Source organism: Gasterosteus aculeatus, chromosome 12 (assembly GCF_964276395.1).
Source record: "Gasterosteus aculeatus chromosome 12, fGasAcu3.hap1.1, whole genome shotgun sequence".
Classification (NCBI taxonomy): Eukaryota; Metazoa; Chordata; class Actinopteri; order Perciformes; family Gasterosteidae; genus Gasterosteus; species Gasterosteus aculeatus.
This window is the reverse complement of record NC_135700.1, coordinates 1,110,359-1,128,981: the sequence shown is the minus strand read 5'-3', so window position 1 is coordinate 1,128,981 and position 18,623 is coordinate 1,110,359. Positions and strand designations below refer to the sequence as shown.

The 18,623-nt window shown below is 44.2% G+C and overlaps 1 protein-coding gene across 3 annotated transcripts; it reads left to right on the top strand.

Annotated features, from left to right (window-relative positions):
- Positions 1-1,766: 1,766 nt before the first annotated feature.
- vstm2b (V-set and transmembrane domain containing 2B) lies at positions 1,767-15,748 on the top strand. Of its 3 annotated transcripts, none has more exons than XM_040167005.2 (5): positions 1,767-2,266; positions 2,663-2,850; positions 3,683-3,712; positions 4,338-4,770; positions 14,909-15,748. In XM_040167005.2, the coding sequence occupies exons 1-5, from the start codon at positions 2,194-2,196 to the stop codon at positions 14,995-14,997; spliced, it is 813 nt and encodes a 270-aa protein (XP_040022939.2). In that variant the 5' UTR covers positions 1,767-2,193; the 3' UTR covers positions 14,998-15,748. The 3 variants fall into 3 exon arrangements, with proteins under 3 accessions (XP_040022939.2, XP_040022930.2, XP_077941528.1); XM_040166996.2 differs by having other exon boundaries at positions 1,779-2,266; positions 4,314-4,770; XM_078085402.1 differs by having other exon boundaries at positions 1,779-2,266; positions 4,314-4,774.
- Positions 15,749-18,623: the final 2,875 nt, after the last annotated feature.

Below are 18,623 nucleotides of genomic sequence, written 5' to 3'. Positions count from 1 at the left end.
AATTTGTGTAGTAGATCCCCTCCATAGCAAAATACACTCTAGCCTGGGGGGCCTGGTGTTACCTGGTTTTAGAAGAAGAATGATTTTATCGGCTTATGCCGACAATGGCTTCCTAGCCAAAAGAAAATGGTGGATTTCTTTTCGGGGGGTCTACACTGGGTGCCACAAGCAAAACAAAACACCTGAGCTGCCCGGAGATGGCGTACACCATATATGCACTGTCGCCGTGCTTCACCCTGAAAGCGATGTCCAGGCTCTGAGCAGGTGAGTCTAGGAACATGAACACCTGCCGCCTCAGAGACTGGACGTGTTTCAGTTTGGGATCTTTGCATCCCAGATTCACCGTTTTCATTCCACCGGCGAACTTCCCAAACCTTCGCAGCTCGTTGGTTAACGCTTCATTTGGGATAAACGGCGGAACACCGGACACAATGATCCGCGTAGATGGCGCTGTCAGCGGGGACACCTGCACGAGCGCGTCCCTGATGAACACGCCGCTGTCAATTAGCTGGTTCACACGAGGTTCGTCTTTGAGGAACACAACCACAGCTCTGTTCATCCTGGAAGCGAAGGACAGGTTCTCGTGTCCTACCTGCTCTCCGACAGCCAGCAACACCTCCTCCACAGTGACCGCGTTGTCCGGCGGGACAATCCTTACTCCCTGCCGGAGAGACGGAGGTGGCGTCTCGGAGGACGCCATTCCTCCGCGGGGACCTCAACAAAAAACCCCGATCACTCAAAAGCCAGTTTGTATAACTGACCTAGTCAACACACTAGATTATTCTCAAAAAAAGCTTGAAACCGATTCAAAAACTCCGCCACTCGCACCAAACACCTCTCACGCTCCCACTCACCAGAAACTGGAAAGAGAGAGAGAGAGAGAGAGAGAGAGGACATCTCCTTCTCGGTCAGTAGGCCGCCCCGCTCAGGATCCTCCACAGCCGGACGGACGTCTCACTCAGTCCCAGTGGTGCTTCCTCCTTCCTTCTCAATCTTTAGGAGGAGCCTCCTCAGTCGGAAGACCTCCTGCTGGGTGAAACCTTCAGCTCCCTTCTTTGTGCTGAGCGTAGCGAGCGAACTTCTCCACGTCGGAGAAGTAGTCCTCCACCTTCACTCCTCTCTCGTTCTTGGTGGCCAGAAAGGAACTCCTTCATCTGCCCCACCCCGTATCTGCTGGTGACCGTCCCACCCGAGGAGATGCTGGTGGCAGAGCCCCAGCACCGAAGAGGACCTGACCCCTGACCGACCGGCTGGGCCTCACCCATCGCCACACTCAGTGGCATGGCGAGCGGCAGAACGTGCATGTGCGCCCCGTGGACCACCACACCGCTCGCCGCAGCCGCCGCCACCGCCTTGCGCGCCTTCTCCACGCTGTTCACGAAGATGACCATCGCTCGGTTCATCCACACGGCGGACTTCACGCTTTCGTGACCCACCAACCCCCCGGCCAGGCCGCAGTCCTCCACGGAGCACGCGAAGCCCGGCGCGAACTTCACGCTGGGCTTCCTCGTCAGCCCTGTGAGGTCCGACATGCAGACCGGCTAAAAAACACAAACTAACTAACACTAACACAGAAAGAGACAAAAGACACACATACACACCACCACGCATTCACCCCACAACACACACCAGAACCACACCGAAAATAAACGAAATAACAGATAGAAAACGCGTTCAAACAATTAACCTCACGCTCCGTTCACTCACCACTCCTTCCGCTCAGAGAAAGAGAGAGAGAGAGAGAGAGAGAGAGAGAGAGAGAGAGAGAGAGAGAGAGAGAGAGAGAGAGAGAGAGAGCGAGCTCACACTAACCGTGAGAAGGCAGCAGGTCAGTGACAGCTGCCGCCGTCCCGGACTAAGGACCGACGCGTGTCTCCGCCACAGTGCGTCGGTTATGTGACGGTATTGGAGCGCAGCCCGCGGGAATATTCCTTCACCGGGAAACGAGGATTCTCGCGAAGTTCGGTTTCTTTTTCCACGCGACGCTGAGAGGGAAATAGAAGAAGCGTCGCTTCATTCATTGACCTGATTTGCCATCACATGGGTGTAATAATGCGCGAGCTCAACCTCGCATCGTGCTCGATGGCGCGTGCCTCTTCCGTGCCGATGTCTGGAGTTGTTTGAGGAGCCGATACGCGGACGCAGCTCTTCCAGGTCCATGTCCGTGCTGAGGGAGAGCAGCCTCACGGTGACATGGAGAAATCGGGACTATACGGCCTCCTTTACTACTTACTCCTCAATTTGCCCTTTATGATTCGTGCGAATGGTAAGTGTTAAGCAAACGGAATGAAACGTATGTTTGGAAATACTGTGCCCTTTAAAAAGCTATCGTTGACAATAAATAACAGCTGTCTGCAGATTAAACATCTGCCAATTTTCTGTAAAATGTTTGAATAGTTGGAGAATTGCGGTGGTAAATCTGTTAAACGAGAAAAAACCCTAGAATGACCCAGTCGTTCCCACATCACAGCATCCCGATAGGGATTATTTGATCACATTAAGCTTGAGGTACATTGTAGGTGCTGGGTGTCAACAGGCTGTGGGCAGCGTGCAGGCTTCTGACAGGTGTCTTAACACACTGCAGTGTGCTATTGCCATCCCACTCTTTGATGCATCTGGTGCCTTCTTCCTTTTCTCCACAATCGCTTCCATCAAACCAAAGCGACATTTACGGAAGTCCCTAAAGATGTGAGTGTGGGGGAGGGAGAGGATGTGGAGATGCCGTGTGCTTTCAAGGCTGTCAGCTCGGCGCCCATGTCTCTGGAGATCCAGTGGTGGTATCTGAAGGAGGATGTGCCTAAAGAATTGCCTCACGAGCTGCAGATCAGTGCACCAGCCAACCGAGCGAAGGTAACTGCCATCAACAATCATTGCTTAATTATACATAGTTCAGGTCCAAATGTGTCTGTTTGTTATTAGTGATAGTTTTTTAGCATCTGGACCAGTACCATCTTCCCTCCTGAAGTGCCACATCTTTTAAACACCCAGCAGCTGAAAACCCGCTTATATGCATCAATGTCACTTTAACCCTGTAAATCTGCCCGAGATGAATATGTGTACACTTTGCATATGAGTTTGGATAAATGGCCTCTATTTGTAAATGCACAGGCTGCAGATATCTGATGTAATCTCGATGTAGGAGCTTGATGCACACCGTTTTTTAAATCTATTTCTCTACATTTTCAAAAGAAGTGTATAAAACTGGGCTTTGTCCGCTTTTAATACTGGGTATCACTCAGGAGGATGGCGATGTCACTCAGACTCTGAAAGCGCACTTGTTGCTTATTAACACCATTTCATTCCTCTCAGGTCGGCTGCATAAAACCGCCATGATAGGATATGGTGGCAGGATGTTGTGGGAATGACTTTTCCCTCCAGCATAACAAATCAGTGCTATTCAGTTGTTTGAGGAGTCAGGGGCAATCACATCTGTAGCGTTTCCTGTGCGGTTTAAGCACATTAAAACATGCAGCGGGGGGTAAAAAGTGCTGCGGAAAAGGGGGAGCGTGATAGACAGGAGAGGTTATCAATGGGGTCTTTGAGAGATGTGCCCACCAAGCTCTGCTCAGGCGCTCATTGATATATATATATATATATATATATATATATATATATATATATATATATATATATATATATATTTGTGTTTTCTACATGAGATTCACAATGTTTTCTTTTTCAGGTCGTTCCAAGGGAAGCTACAAAAATAAGTGTAAGTGTCGTCTTTCCCGACTGCACAGATGGACGCACGTTGAATAACAGACGGTTATTGCTCAAATTACAGGAGACTGACATTTCTGAGGTGATGATGTTGACAGAAGATCAGGGTATTTAGAGGAAGGAAACCCCTGCTTGACGTGGTGGTGTGCGTTATGATTAAAAGACGGAGTGATGCTGCTCTTTTCTGTCTGCCCATGATGTCATGACTACATGAAAGGCATGAGTTTTTTTTTTATGAGAAAAATCATGAGTCAACAAGATCATTTTAATGCATTACATGTTATTCAGGGGATGGATTAGACTGTGACCACTATTCACTTCAGTGTTCTGCTGGGCTATTGTCTTCTGACAAGTCAAAGGTCATGTTTTTAGACCTTTTGTGTCAAATACAGTGTGGCAGTTAGTTTTTTGGTAACATGTGAACCCTTATTAGGGATAACTGAGGCTCTAGATGCCACATGTGGGCCTGCAGAGAAGCTAATACAAGGTCAGGTCTGGTGACGCCTCATAAAACATGAACAACCCGTATTAAGCTGATGATTAATGTATGCCCAAACTAGTTATTATTGTAAGCATTCCTCTCCACATTTCAGTGCTTCCCTCTCTATGGGTTCCAGACTGTGCGTGTCCAGGGAAATGCCATCTCCCACCGCCTCAGCCTGTCCAAGGTGAAGAAGGAAGAAGAGGGGCTGTACGAGTGCCGCGTGTCCGACCTGTGGGCCGATGAGACTCAAGACTTTGCGGTTCATGCCATGCTGCATGTAACGCTGGCTGACGCCATGGTGGCCGAGGAGGCTGTGTCACACATCCAGAGCCGCTGGCCCCTGAGGAATACCAACACGGGACTGGGAGGTGGCAGAGAAGAGAAGGGCACCTCGGTGCCCGGCCAGGTGATGGCAGGGGGTCAGAGGTCAGGGCAGGGGAGGCACAGAGTTCCTCAGCAAGCGCAGCCCGGCTTCTCGTCCACCACCACCACCATCTCAGTGGCTAAGTCATCGGCCTCAGCTCTCCTAGGGAACGCAGCCATCATCCGGCAGCAGCTAGGAGCCGGTGAGTGAGTATTGGAGGCGGGGGGGGGTATAAGTGAAACAGAGCCACAGTGACCCCTGGTGGCACTAGAAGGGGAACCCAGACACAGCTGAGCCTTGCTCATCTATATTTGATGTGTTTTACTCAAATGTGCTGTATCTTTCTGTCTGATGAGGGCCCGTCATCTTTGGGTTGTTGTAGAATATTTCCGTCTCAGATGCACTTTGACTAATTTTTGTTAGTTCCACCTGCCACTATATTTATTAAGTGTGAGGAATTGCGAATTTACACCCCAATTTGACACACTTAAATGTTTCAAGAGTCTGCCTAATTATTTTCCATATTAGACACTGCACAAAAAAACATAATTCATGAAATGTTACTGTAATTACTCATGGTTGAGTGGGCTGTCTTTTATAATTAGAGCGCTATGGTATCATCATCAAAATGACTATGGTATTGTCATTTTGGCAACAGCGTGATTAAGGCCGAACATTTCATAATTATTGTCAATTATAATACAGGTAGATGAAATACAGTGTTCCAATTGGTTGAGAGTGAGTAACTCTCAATAGTGACTCAATAATGTAGCTGTTCACATTGACCCGAGCGTTCCATATCACTGCACACTCAAGAGGTTAGATTTTGCGTGACCGACATTTTAGTTTTTCAGCTCGGTGGCGATCGCCAAAAATCCCACAAATGATCAGTTTCAGGCAATGTGAGCTTTCGCAACTGGCAAATTAAGGATGGACGTCACAAGTGATGTGAATGAATGAGATGGTGGGGGACCCGATGCGGTTTACGTGCACCTACGGGGACTATTTTTTTCTCGAGACCACTAAAATGAGATACACAACGTTTGGTCGCTACAACTGTTTTGTTCTGAAAAGCAGCTATTTACTTACTACTACTACTACTACTCGCCTATTATAAAAGCAATAAGGTACTTGAGGCAGTACTTTATATTCAATAATGTAACAGCTCTAACAACGCCCTCGAACTGTTAAATTATTGGACGATAAACAGCCCCTCGTATCTTATTGCTTAAATATTTTCTAATTATTTTCGTGTGATTGTTCGGATTGAATCTGTATCGAAATAAAACCTTTGCGTGGTAATAAAGGTTAAGGGCATAGACATCTCTGCAGCACCAAAAGAAAATTACATAAGTCAGATATATGTATTTTTTCCAACAAATGTTGCGATTCTTGCAAATTTTCAATTGTAAGCTTGTGCGCAGTGTATGTGACCTTCTTATATCATATCAAATAAATTATATTCAGATTTGGTAGAAACCCCTAAATGTGACAGCATGAATATTTTTGCATAATACATATGTTTCATCTCATTTGTGTGATCGCCCAGCTCAGCATCGACACATGGCCCTGCAGTGTTACACTTTTAATCTTTTTAAATCATTGAATCATTTTTGTTGGTGTGTGTGTGCAAAAACACGCAAAACTTAGTTATGATTACCTCTGCCAGCCGTTTGGCAGATGGACAAACATGTGGGAAAGGGAGTGAGCAAATCTACCTCCTCTTAGCTCTTCTTCCTGCCCTAATTCTGTCCAATGAAGTACACTTGTGAATAATTAAAAATCTAGAGGGGTTGTCAGCAGCGCTGCTGATGGGGTTAGTAAGTCCTGTGGACTGTATGACCGGTGCTTTTCTTTCTGCCATTTGCTGGAATAATGTTGCTAAATGAGAGGGGCTTGGCAGAGGTTCCTCTGCTGATGTCCTTTCTGCTCTTCTGTGAGAGTGTGCTGAAGTCTGCCATGTCCTTTTAGAAGAGATCAGCCCAATGTTGTCACAGCTTTGACGAGTCATTCAAAAGGGTCGCACAAGAAAACGGAGATGACTTCCATCATTACTGCTGCTACTACATGTATGTGCAGCCTTTTTTTTGAAGTCTGTGTGTGTCTGGGTTTGATGTTTGGATGATACATGAAATTGGGTTCTTATTAACTTCTCGCAGTGCAGGACCTCACTCTCAGATCTCAACAACGCTTCACACGTCACAAAGGCTTGTTTGTATTTCCCTAAACCAATCACAATTGTCTAAGTTGGGCCTTGACATACTGCCGATTATAGGCTTCAGGCAAATTGGTACTGTAGATGGATTCACATTTTTAACCAGTCAAATACCACCTTCTCATTTGATTCAATGAGTGTCCAAACATATAACTGGTATTGTCCAAAAACCTATCCACAACTTTTATATTTGGCAGGGTAGTTTTTTTTATTTAGCTGCTGAGTTCAACAATGCTGATAAAAACAAGCCAACCATGGATAGATCCATGAAATGATGTCAAATCCTTGGGCCCTGTTCAACAAACTAAAAGAATGGGAAATCTTTACGGGAATTGGATCTTGGTCTTTGGTCTTGCGATCCATTTGGTGTCATGACCGGACAATGGCCCTGAACCCAAATCCACCACTCCAGAGGCGAGGTTCAAAAGTTAATTACAAAAGGCAAAAAATTTAAATCACTCTCGGAAGAGGAAAAAACACTATACTAAACCTAAGAACAAAAAGGATCTCGAAAATAAACACTGCTGAAAAAGGAACAGAAATGGAGCCTGAACAAAGCATAAAATTAACAAGATCTGACAATGGCAAAAGGGCGATAAATCGAGCCGGAACAAAGTACAAAAAAAGATACAAGACTTGGCAAAGGGCAAGGGTATTAGAGCATGGATCGGGCCGACTTTTTCTGTCTGAGCCCAGCCCGCGTCCGACAGAGTTGGGCCCGAGTCCGACAGCCTTTAAACTATTTTGTCTGAACCCAACCCGAGCCCGACGGAGTCAATGCCTCAACTGTTCATAATAATGACACATTCATGAAGGTTTTTTTTTTACTGTCAAAAACGAACTTCTACATCAGTGGTTCCCAAACTTTTTACCGTCCCATACCCCTTCAGACATTTAATCTCCAGCTGCGTTACTTTTTACTTTAATTCCGTTTTAATCGGTTTTGGCTCATTTTTCACCCAGAGGTAGATTGATGGCTTAAAATGAGTGAATAATATGTGCCACAAGTGACCCAAACCTTTTAATGTTGTTGTTTGCCAGGCATTAACAGAACAGAAGACTAAAAAAATCCTACCCCAGTTTGGGAACCGAGGTTCTACATCATGGGAAGCACTACTTATTAAGATATTTTAAATATGGAATGTTCAATGCCTTATCGCACTGATGTCTCGGAGCCCGACCCGAGCCCGACTATATTTTCTAAATATTTATCCGAACCCGACCCGACCCGTTGGGTCCCAATGGGTACCGACGGGCTCGGTTCGGGTATCCACCCTCTAATGGGTATGCGCGGGTCCTCTTTCACATGGGACAAGACGACCTGGCACAGGACAAAGGGAGACGCAGACAATATATACACATATACACAGGGTAAGGGCACAGGTAGAAACAATCTACCTGTGCAGGGCAGACGATCGGACCGGCACAAAGGGGGAAGGAACAAGTTGCCAGAAACAAGAGGAAGGTTCATTTTCAAAATAAAACAGGAAATCACGACACAAGACAACCTGATTAGCCCCACTTCTTGGACATGACATATGGGGGAATTCCTGTTAGCTTGCCTTTGTCCTCCAGAACAAATGGTCTCAAGGCCTAACACCACTTTCAGTTTTCTCGTTTTCTCTGCTTCTCTCAATGTAGCGATGGAATAGGTCCTAGCTTGGAGGACTTGAACCAAATCGTGTAGGCCTCTATTCTGTGGACCGGTAGAGACTGATGAACCACAATGTGAGGGGATGAGGCGCAACACTGAGAGTTTGGAATCTGGAACAGTGAAAAAGATACAGCAACATGGATGTCTATTTTTTCTGCTAAAATCAACATGATTAACTTGGTTGGTAGAAAGGACATCCTGTTGCGGCCCTTGGCAGAGTAGAGCTGGATCAGTTACTTCCTGAAAGTGCTTTAAGCAGCAGACAGCATTAGAGGCTCCCTTGTGTTTCCAGCGGAACTAGAGTCCAGTGTGCTGTTAATGGAGACTCCAAGGTAACTGTACTTGTCCACCACCTCCACTGTGCTCCCGGAATTTTGATGGGATCAAGAGCGGTCCTTATTCTCCTGCAGTCCATGTGATCTCTATGCAGAACTGGTCCCTAAACTCTTACTCCATCTTCTCAGGGCAGAGGAGGAGCAATGTCTGGAATGTTTGGCAAAAAATGGTAGGGACGGTGTTGTCCTCACATAAGTTAATGTAGTCTGTGAAGAAATATCTCATACGGTCAACGTCTTCCCCATAAGACTCACAGGAATCCTCATTAGCATCCTGAGACCTGCTTTCCTAACGCTCCTCATAGTCACAGGGAGCTGGTGGACAATGGTTAGATATGCATCCCTGAGCTCTGTGTATGTTCCAAGGTAGTAAGTAAGAGAAAATTAAATAGCAGGTGTTGAGTTTGGAGTTGGAGTGTACGTCGTGACTCTCTAGTCCACGGTGGTTGGTGGTGTTATGGGAACAATGACTGACTATAACTCAGAGACTTGATATTACATTACATGTCATTTAGCTTTTATCCAAAGCGACTTACAATCACTTTCATCCGGAAAGTATTCACAGCGCTTCACTTTTTCCACATTTTGTTATGTTACAGCCTTATTCCAAAATGGATTAAAATCATTATTTTCCTCAACATTATACACACAACAACCCATAATGACAACAACCCATAATGACAAAGTGAAAACTGTTTTTTGCAAATTCATTCTTTGCAAATAAAGAACGAAAACATAAGTATTCACAGCCTTTGCTCAATACTTTATTGAAGCACCTTTGGCAGCAATTACAGCCTCAAGTCTTCTTGGGTATGATTCCACAAGCGTGGCACACCTATTTCTGGGCAGTTTCTCCCATTCTTCTTTGCAGAACCTCTCAAATTCTCAAACGGTACGGTCGACGGGGGGTACCGGAGTTTCAGTTTAGGAGAACGTATCTTACAGAATTCAGAAAATATATTATCTGTAGAAAAAAAAACAAGCGTGTTTATTTGATCCATACTATAATTGTACTTCATAACAATTCATAGTTAATATCAACGGCCATGCTGTTATTTCAAGTTCTTAGTCAACTGTGTTGCTGAGCAACCTGGATCTGTTTTGTTTTTGTAACCTCTTTCCGCACGGCCAAAATTGGATTTACATTACAGGTAAAATAATTCACACCTTTGGAAGAAGCCAGAATCTGACTTCAATCCGAGGTGAAAACACATTGTGGTGTGGAATACGCGCAAAGATTAGTGATTTTTTAGGGTTTTTTTCTAAATAGTTGAATATTTGTTGCATTACTGTGGTTTAAAATTTTAAATCTGTTTCATAGAATTATTTCTGCCGAGTGGCAGAAACAATTAAGATAGTGGCGTCCGGCAAGGTTAGGGTAGAAATAAGCTGTCAGGTGTTCTCACTTCATTTGAGATTTGGTGGGCTAGCATAGTCACTGTCACTGATTTCTTTTAGCTGCTATCTGCTTTGCATGTCCACCAGCTGTTCTTTAACTGTCTACTGCTGAAAAGGTATATTTATTTCTTACCTTGACCAGGGGTGAAACTTTAGGTAAAGGGGCCAGTAGAGGATGTAGAAGAGAGAGAGTACGTTCCAAATCATTTCCTCGCACCCAATCCTCGGTTCAACAGGAGGTTATTCACCTTGACAGCCGCCCCATAGCTCTTATTTATGCTCGGAGAATACTGATTTTACAAGCCTACTCTCCTCAGGCAGGTTGTTCCAAAGTCGAGGGGTCCTGATGGCAAAAGCACGGTCACCTTTAGTTTTCAGCCTTGACTTTGGAACAGCCAGAAGGGCCCCACCTGAGTACCTACGCCTGCTGGGGTCATTCTGTTTAAGTTGAAGGGAATTTGAATACATTTGCTGAAATTACAGATATTAGAAAAGCTGAAATTAATTTGAAATTGCTGAAAATACAGATATGGGAGAAGCTGCATGGAATTTCAATAGATTTGCTGAAAAAGCAGAAATGAAAACAGCTGAAATATATGTGAAAAGCTGAAATTATTTTAAAGAACTGCTGAAAATACAGGAAGTGGGGAAGCTGTATGTCAATAGAATTTCTAAAAAATACAGAAGTTGCTGGAGCCTAAATGAATTAAAAAAAATACAAAAATAACAAAAATTGAGATGAATAAAAATAGGTTTTAAATTGTTTGTAGTAATTTTAGTAGTAGTATTAGTTATAGTTGTAATTGTGGTATTAGTAGTACAAGCAGTTAGTAGTCGGTTTAGTATCAATAGAAGTAGAAACAGCTGGAATACTAATAGCCATAGTAGGATTTGTAATAACATTAGTAGTAGTTGTAGTATTATTAGCAGTAGAAATACAGTTACAGTTATACAATCAGTTGTAGTACTAGAAGTACTAGTAATAGTCGTAGAGGTTGTAGTAGTATTTGAAAGAGCAATACGTATTTCAACGAAACGCTTCATTCTAAGCTTCATGGTTGAGGTACAGATAATCATTGAGGCTTTTATTTTCAAATGATGGAATTGGGTGAGGGGGGGTTGGGAGTGTAGATAGAGGGAGGGAGGGTGAGGGGGTGAGTAAGGGAGGGGTGGTGAGGAAGAGGGAGAGGGGAGGAGAATTAGACAGACAGACTGACTGAGTGATTAACAGTGAGAAGAGGTCATGGTGGAAGGGGGGCGAGTGTCTTCATCATGTTGGTCTGTTGACAGAAAGCATAGCTGCGTCATGTGACTCCACTAATCAGGTAATAGGAGCAGCTGTGAGTCACAGACAGAGATACTGCAGCGTGTGTGTGAGTATCCACGGCAACGGCGCACCTGGGTTCATTAACGAGCTGCTGAAATGACAGAGACAGGACAGCGAGTTACACAGAATCCACACCTCAAACAAGTGTCCACTAGCGCAAAACTACAACAGCTATCTAAAAAATAAGAAGTTTCTGCGAGACCCAAGACTCTACCGAACGTATGGATGGGATTTTTATGTCTGGCCGGTAATAAATACGGCTCCTGTCGCAGTTTACAAAACGTGTACCTTCTGGATTTTTTGAGAAATATGTCGGCAGATTTGTATTCGAGCCTATGGGGCTTTTGGCAGAGGTTGTGTCACTTTAACACTCCTTAAGCCAAAACTAAAGAACTCTGGGATTGCATGAACACATTAATCCAATCAGCACAACCATGGCATCATTAATCCAAAGAAATCATAGTGTATACTTTGGCTCTGAGGACAAGTTCCATATTTTTTTTAACCAGATTCTGACGCTGCCCCACACTCTAGCCCTCGAGGTCTCACTCTAAGAGACGCAATACACACTCATGTGAAACATAATCAGTGATTATGAAAAAAGTAAAATAGATATCAACAAGCAGTTTTTTTTATAAAATGGTTGAGACTTGTGTCTGTAGCTGAAAAGATTGGCGAAGCTGAAGAATCTGAAATTTGAAGAAGTTTAAGAGGATTTGAAAAACGATCTCCATTGGAAAACCATGTTAAAATATGAATGATTATTGATTCATATAAATTCAAGCTTAAGAGGTAGAAAGTTGAAAAGTCATAGCAGGGAAGCCAGAAAGGAGTTGAATATTTTAATATTTGAACGGTTTTAATAGCTGAAAGTGTGAAGGAGTTGAAAGGTGCCGCAGAAGAAATAGAAGAAGAAGAAATAAAGATTCAAAGAACAATACTTGGAATGCTTAATGCATTCCAACAATAATACTTTAGTTTTATATATTTTTATGAAAAATATTTTATTATTATTATTTTTAAAACAGGACAGAAGAATTTTTGTGAGTTGTGGTTTGAAGCTTGATTGTGAATTGAATAGCACTCCTCTCTGGCCGTGGACCTTATGTTAACAGAGAGGCGGACAGGATCATCATTGCGAGTGGATTTTGGCAACTGAATAACAGGATTTCTGATTTTGAGTTGTCACAGTGTTGCATGTTTCGAGATTGCAATGCAATGCTACTCACAGCCAATGAAATATCTAAATTCCAATACGCGTCGCAGCTGGAGTGAGACACACACAGCCAGGAGAGACTGATCGAGAGGCGTGTAAGAAAACCGCATTGGTCAGAGGAGTTGTTTCACACGGCGCGCTCCAAAACAAACAGTGCACAATGTGATCAGCTTTTAACCAAGTTAAAGCTGTAGTGCAGCCCGCCATCCATTTTTAATTGGCCCTTATCAAAGTCTAAAAATATTGTAACGGACTGAGATGTTCCGTGAGCGAGGATTCACATTTACTGAGTTCATAAGGTCAGTCAAGGGCTCACGATGTGATGTCAATCATCTTACTGCAGCCTATGGGAATGTGTTGTTGTGATGTTTGGGGGTGGGTTGGAGTAACTGTAACTTGTTGGGAGTTCTGGCGATTAAAATGGTTGGTCTGCTTTCCTGGTTCATAATAAAACCCTAAGAAGAACGCATGTCCAGAGCTTCATTAGCGAGAGGCGCTACAATATAATTACTACTATTTCCACTGTATTGCACTTTTTAGTTGAACACCGCTGTTAAAACATAAACAACATAATTCAGGCATGAGGGCTTTACCACAGAGAATGAGATCATGAAACTTCAAGGTGGCGCATTTCCCCATGCTGACCGCAATCAAATGCACACGTTCAAATGCCAAGCTCTCTGCTAAAATGGGAGAATATTTGTCTGTGATCACATCTCTCATAAAAGAATTCAGTCAGTGCTTACAAGATTTTTCAGTTATTGAGAAGGAAATCACACTATTTTCAAGCAGAAGAAGTGGAGAAGAGTCTGCATCTGGAACTTAGAACTTTAGAATCAGTGTGATGATTCTCTCCCTACCAGACTTCTACCCAACTTGGAAAAGGCACAGTTTCTGTGACATTCTCTCTGTTAAGGCTGAACAAAAGCGGAGAAGCAGAATAACCAACAGCATCTCCGTGACGTCCTTTGCATCTCAAACACCAAACTTACACCTGCCAGCTGTCCTTCGGACCAAAGCGCAGCATCACTGCTCCCACTGAGCGCAGCATTCTTCCCATTACATGGAAGTTAAAAATATACAGTTTTCATTTGTCAATAAGCCCAATTACTTAATAAATTCAGTCAATTAAAGTTGATGACAATTTTTAAACACGTTAGTTGATGTGTTACATTACATTACATTACATTACATGTCATTTAGCTGACGCTTTTATCCAAAGCGACGTACAATAAGTGCATTCAACCATAGGGTACAAACTCAGGAGAACAAGAAACAAGAAAGTGCAATTTCCTCAGATAAGCCCAATAATTTGTGTTAATCCCAATAATTTATTTGTATAATAAGCTTGAAATATCCACATCCCCTATTTCTCTTCTTGTCTCTCATACAGGACAATGAAGGGGTATCAGCACCATAAGAACCCATCTGAGGCTCACTGAGAGAATGACCTGCCAACCATTTTGTAAAAAATAAAATAAATCTACTAATGGAGAGAGCTTAATGTAATTTAACGTAATTTATTGATTTTCCCAATAATAGTGCATTTGAAGTGAGGCAGTATACCTCACGTCTAGTGAATGGCCCAGTCCTATTTTTCTGTATGTGGCCCCCGGGAAAAAAATGTTGACACCCCTGCTGTAGTGCATCTGTGGTTTCTCTTTCTTTATCCCACCTCTCCTAGCTGTGAACAGACTTTAAGGCTGCTAGCTGTTACCCAGCATGCCGTTAGGAGGTCTAAATTTGTAAATGTGCGATAAGGGTTACAAATGGATGTGTGCCATGATGTTTCACACTGTTAAATGTTGGGTTATTCATTTTCTCTTACAAAGTTCTATGGGGTCAGTCTCAATAATTGAAAATGCACACAGAAAAATTACAGATATAAATATAACTCTTGCATTTGTGAGATGTATTTGTTTGCGGATCGCACTTCATTTGTTGCACTGCCAGCAATACAGCGACGCAACTTGCGATGCAACGGGTCAGAGGTCAGCAAACAATGGCGTCTGGTAGTGACGCCGCTCCGTTTTGTTGTAAGGTTTGCTCCAATCCGCACTTTGTCCGAGCACAGACTCACAGCTCCGTTAGTATGGCTCTTGTAACTTGAGTAGTCTAATCATTTTTGACTAGATAAGTTCAAGCATGATTGGCAAGACCCGTTTCTCTTCATCTTCTACCTTTCTATCTTCCAGGTTGCAGTATGATGAGCACCATGCACCCCTTCCTTTGCATCACTCTACTGTTCCTGCATAAACTCCTTCCTCTCCTATTGGACCACTGAAGAGACTTCAACCAAAATTATGCCGACATGCAACGCTCTTACTACACCAAAAAAAAGCAAAACAAGTCAGTGCCCACCAGGAGAGCAAAGGTCACATTAAGACAATGTATGCTGTTTAAACAAAAGGGAGTGCAAGCAATGCAAAAAGGTCGGAGGTCGACACAAGAGACAAAAATCGAATGAGATTAATGCTTCTCTGACTTGAAACAGAGATGGAAGTTTAGAGACTGTCAACCGAGCAAAGGGTGGGAAGGGTGATGCACTTACAGTGAATAACAGGACCATCACTACTGATCCACAGTCCAGTGTGGCCACTTGAATCGCGGCCTTTAGGCTACTCAGCACCTGCTTCATGCATGGCCCTCCTCAAATATTCCACACTCACATTTATTTTACAGCATTTCCATTCACTTGACAGCCAACATTTCAAAAGGGGGGAGTCCTTCAGAATTTTATTCATTCTATGGAAAACACATGTCCTTGATTTTCTTTGGAAGGTCACGACTTGATCAACATATTTTTCTGCAGCTGTGTGAAGCGTTTCCATCATACAGAAGTACCATTCATCCAGTGTGTTAGTCTGGCGTATGCCATAGCCATCCCTCTCCTAAACACAAACAACTTCTGTTCTCATAGCTGTGTTCTATAATGTAAACGAGTTGATATATTTTGATTAAGATATGGCATATCTTACCATTGTTGTTGATCACCTCCAATAATGTTTATTTTTATTAAATATGTGGTGATGAAAGTGAGACTCTTGTTTATCTATGTTTAAATCCAAGCAGAAGAAAAACCCATCTGTGCTTCAACACACACACACACACACACACACACACACACACACACACACACACACACACACACACACACACACACACACACACTCATCATTCACCCATTCACACACTGATGACAGAAACGACCATAAAAGTGCAAGTTGTCTATTAGTACTGACATCCAAGCACCAATGTCTCCAATTGACTAGGCCGCCAGCAGACTCATAATCAAATCATATTTTTCAACACTTCCCAGCGGATAAGGAAGGGTCTTCTCGGAGCAGGGACTTTCCAGGTCACCGACTCGAGGGGTGATGGTGAATTTAGGCTCCTGCCATCTCGCTGTAGGGTGCTTAAAGATCACCAACCTAGAGTTGGCAGCCGCGCTCTGTACGGAGGAAACCTGCTCAGCATAGAAAATAGAAAATATGTGGATGGGTGGATGTTGACTTGTAGCCTAGTTAAAATGCTTGGAGTTGTCAGCAAGAAACCAGATAAGCTCAAGTCTATTTATTAAGTAATACTAACTCCACAAAGTGTGACCCATTCATATGTCTGTAGCCTGCAGTCCTTTTCTATTACAACTTCATCCAATCCTTCACACCTGCTGAATTTCAACATGTCTACACCATAAACTATTGTTCAGAAGTGGACCTGGTCACCGCAATGTCAGCCATTAGTTTGGGGATAGTAGTTTGCATGTTGGTCCGCGCCATCCTCTTTTATTGCCACTAAACCGGAAGACCATATTTGAACTGAATACCTTACAACGCCAGCCCCTCTCCCGAGGAAACCAATTTCGCCCGCTTGTACCTATGACCTACTTCGTTCGGTCCATGGTCTCCACAATTAAGGAGTCCTTTTTCCACCAGCATTTTAGCAACTCTCCCCAAGCATGCCAGTGGCTACAACTTACAGCAGCTAATGGACTTAGTATTCCATATGTGGGTGTGGTGGCGGGCGTGGTTTGGCTCGGCTGCAGGGCGGGACTGAGAAGGGAGTGGTTCAGGGAACGGTGTCGGGGGAGGCAATGGGCCTCAGCTGATATTAATCAGTGTTTGTATTCTGCCTGTTAAGTAGGAGAGATCCGGCGACAGCGAGAGAGCGAGGCGAGGAGCCTGGAGCCGGCGGCGTTTTTGGTGTGAAACGATAATTAAAAACATTTATAATGGACCCGACTGCCTCATGCTCGTCATTCCAAGACCCCCCCAGAGGACCAACCTGCTACAGTGGGGTATGTAGAGCTTGATGTGTTTTTAATGGGTACCGTTATTCCCAAAAGGGGGATTCTAGTGGTCAAGGATCCTCCTGGGCCCTCACCCGAGACTGACATTCCTGGTGTTTTAGGCAAGAATGTAATACGTGAATGTTATGCAGAGTTGTTTGGGCAATATGTCTCATCCATGTTTGATGTTCCACTTGAAAGAGGCCCCGGAGGCATGGAAGAAAGCTCTCCAAAAGTGTCACGAGGCCCGGGCCAGACCAGCAACATGCGCCGGTGGAGTTGCTAGGGTGAGGGGGAAACATCCAGTCTACATTCCAGGGGGGGACAGTTAAATTGGTGACTGCAACCTGTTCACAGAAATGTTTTCTATCTTCTCTGGCTTTATTTGAACCTTTTCCCAACCCTGAAGCCCTCCCTAGAGGTTTGTTAGTATCTCTTGCTGTGCTCACAGTGCATCATGGTACTGCTTACATCCCAGTTGTGAATGTTGGTAAAACTGATGCAAACCTTTACCCCCGCTGTGCCCTAGGGACACTAATTCAGGCCCAGGTAGTGAGTTTACCCACAGACATCAGCGAGGTCCCCATGAAACCATCAGGATTGGGTACCCTGGCCACCATGAGTTCTCAGACAGGGCAGGTGTGGAACACCTCTGACATACTAGCTTCCCTTGATCTTACCAATGTTCCAGAGGCAGAGCAGGCTAAGATACGGTCCATGTTTGAGAAACATGCGTTTTTTTTCCACATTTGAAGGAGATCTGGAATGAGCTAATCTTATAGAGCATACAATTCCATTTCTAGATGAGGTGCCTGTGCGACAGAGGTTTAGAAGAATCCCCCCATCAGATTATGAGTTGGTTTAAGCCTATATTAACCAGCTCTTAGAGACCCAGGTAATCCAAGAAAGTTGCAGCCCATACGCGTCCCCCATAGTCCTTGTCAGAAAGAAGGATGGAAGCCTACGGATGTGTGTGGATTGTCGTCAACTCAACAGCAAGACGCGCAGGGATGTCTTTCCCCTACCTCGGATAGAGGAGTCTCTCGATGCCCTGGCAGGTGCACGTTGGTTCTCAACTATGGACCTGGCAAGTGGCTATAACCAGGTACCGTTAGCCAAGAAAGATAGGGCAAAAACAGCCTTTTGCACACCTTTCGGCCTGTTCGAGTATAATCGCATGCCCTTCGGCCTCTGTAATGCGCCTGGAACATTTCAGAGGTTGATGGAACGGATCTTTGGTGCACAGCATTTTCAGACATTGTTACTGTACCTGCACGTACATGACGCACGTGATTGTCTTCTCCTTCACAGTAGATGAGCACCTGAAGCGTCTCGATGCAGTGCTGTCTCGCCTGCAACAGGAGAAACTGAAAGTAAAGTTAGAAAAATGCTGCTTCTTTTGCAGGTAAACTGTCTTGGTCATGTGATTACAAAAGATGGCGTGGCCACAGACCCGGGAAAAATATCAGCCGTGGCGAATTGGGCCAGACCAATAAATGCAACGGAGTTGAGGTCATTTTTAGGCTTTTGTAGCTACTATCGACGTTTTGTGGAGGGGTTTGCTAAGATTGCGGCCCCCCTACATCACTTTGTGGCTGACATGACAGACGCTCTTCTCTTCC